General features: G+C 51.0%; 1 protein-coding gene across 1 annotated transcript in view; it reads right to left on the bottom strand.

Moving 5' to 3' along the window:
* Positions 1-123: 123 nt before the first annotated feature.
* The window catches only part of LOC104468845 (olfactory receptor 14C36-like), a 924-nt gene continuing 496 nt past the window's right edge, over positions 124-551 (bottom strand). Inside the window, exon 2 of the mRNA XM_010083110.1 lies at positions 124-546. Coding sequence (XP_010081412.1) covers positions 124-546 — 423 coding nt within the window. The remainder of the gene's footprint in view (positions 547-551) is intronic.

The following is a 551-nucleotide window of genomic DNA, read 5'->3' as shown; positions in this document are numbered from 1 at the left end:
TAAGACAAAACTGGAGCAAACCCCAAGACCCATAGTAGAAACCCAGAAAACTATCACAAGAGAAAACCGTAGACTCATGGCTCAAGATATACTCTGGGAAATACTCAAAGAAGAGGAGGCAGGTTATTGCCAGTGAAACAGTGTCCATTGGGCCAGTTTCCACAGGGCATCCTTGAGCTCCTGGTTCCTCATGCTGTAGATGAGGGGGTTCACTGCTGGAGGCACCACCGCGTACAGTACTGCCAGCACCAGATCAGGGAATGGGGAGGAAATGGAGGGGGGATTCAGGTGGGCAAACATGCCAGTGCTGAGAAACAGAGAGACCACAGCCAGGTGAGGGAGGCACATGGAAAAGGCTTTGTGCCGTCCCTGCTCAGAGGGGATCCTCAGCACGGCCCTGAAGATCTGCACATAGGACACCACAATGAAAACAAAACATCCCAAATCTAAACAGAGTGTAAATACAACAAGGCCAACTTCTCTGAGGTAGGCACCTGAGCAGGAGAGCTTGAGGATCTGGGGGATTTCACAGAAGAACTGGTCCAGGGCAT

The sequence above is a fragment of the Pterocles gutturalis genome, unplaced genomic scaffold (assembly GCF_000699245.1).
Source record: "Pterocles gutturalis isolate BGI_N339 unplaced genomic scaffold, ASM69924v1 scaffold20395, whole genome shotgun sequence".
NCBI lineage: Eukaryota > Metazoa > Chordata > Aves > Pterocliformes > Pteroclidae > Pterocles > Pterocles gutturalis.
This window is presented reverse-complemented; position numbering and strand designations above follow the sequence as displayed.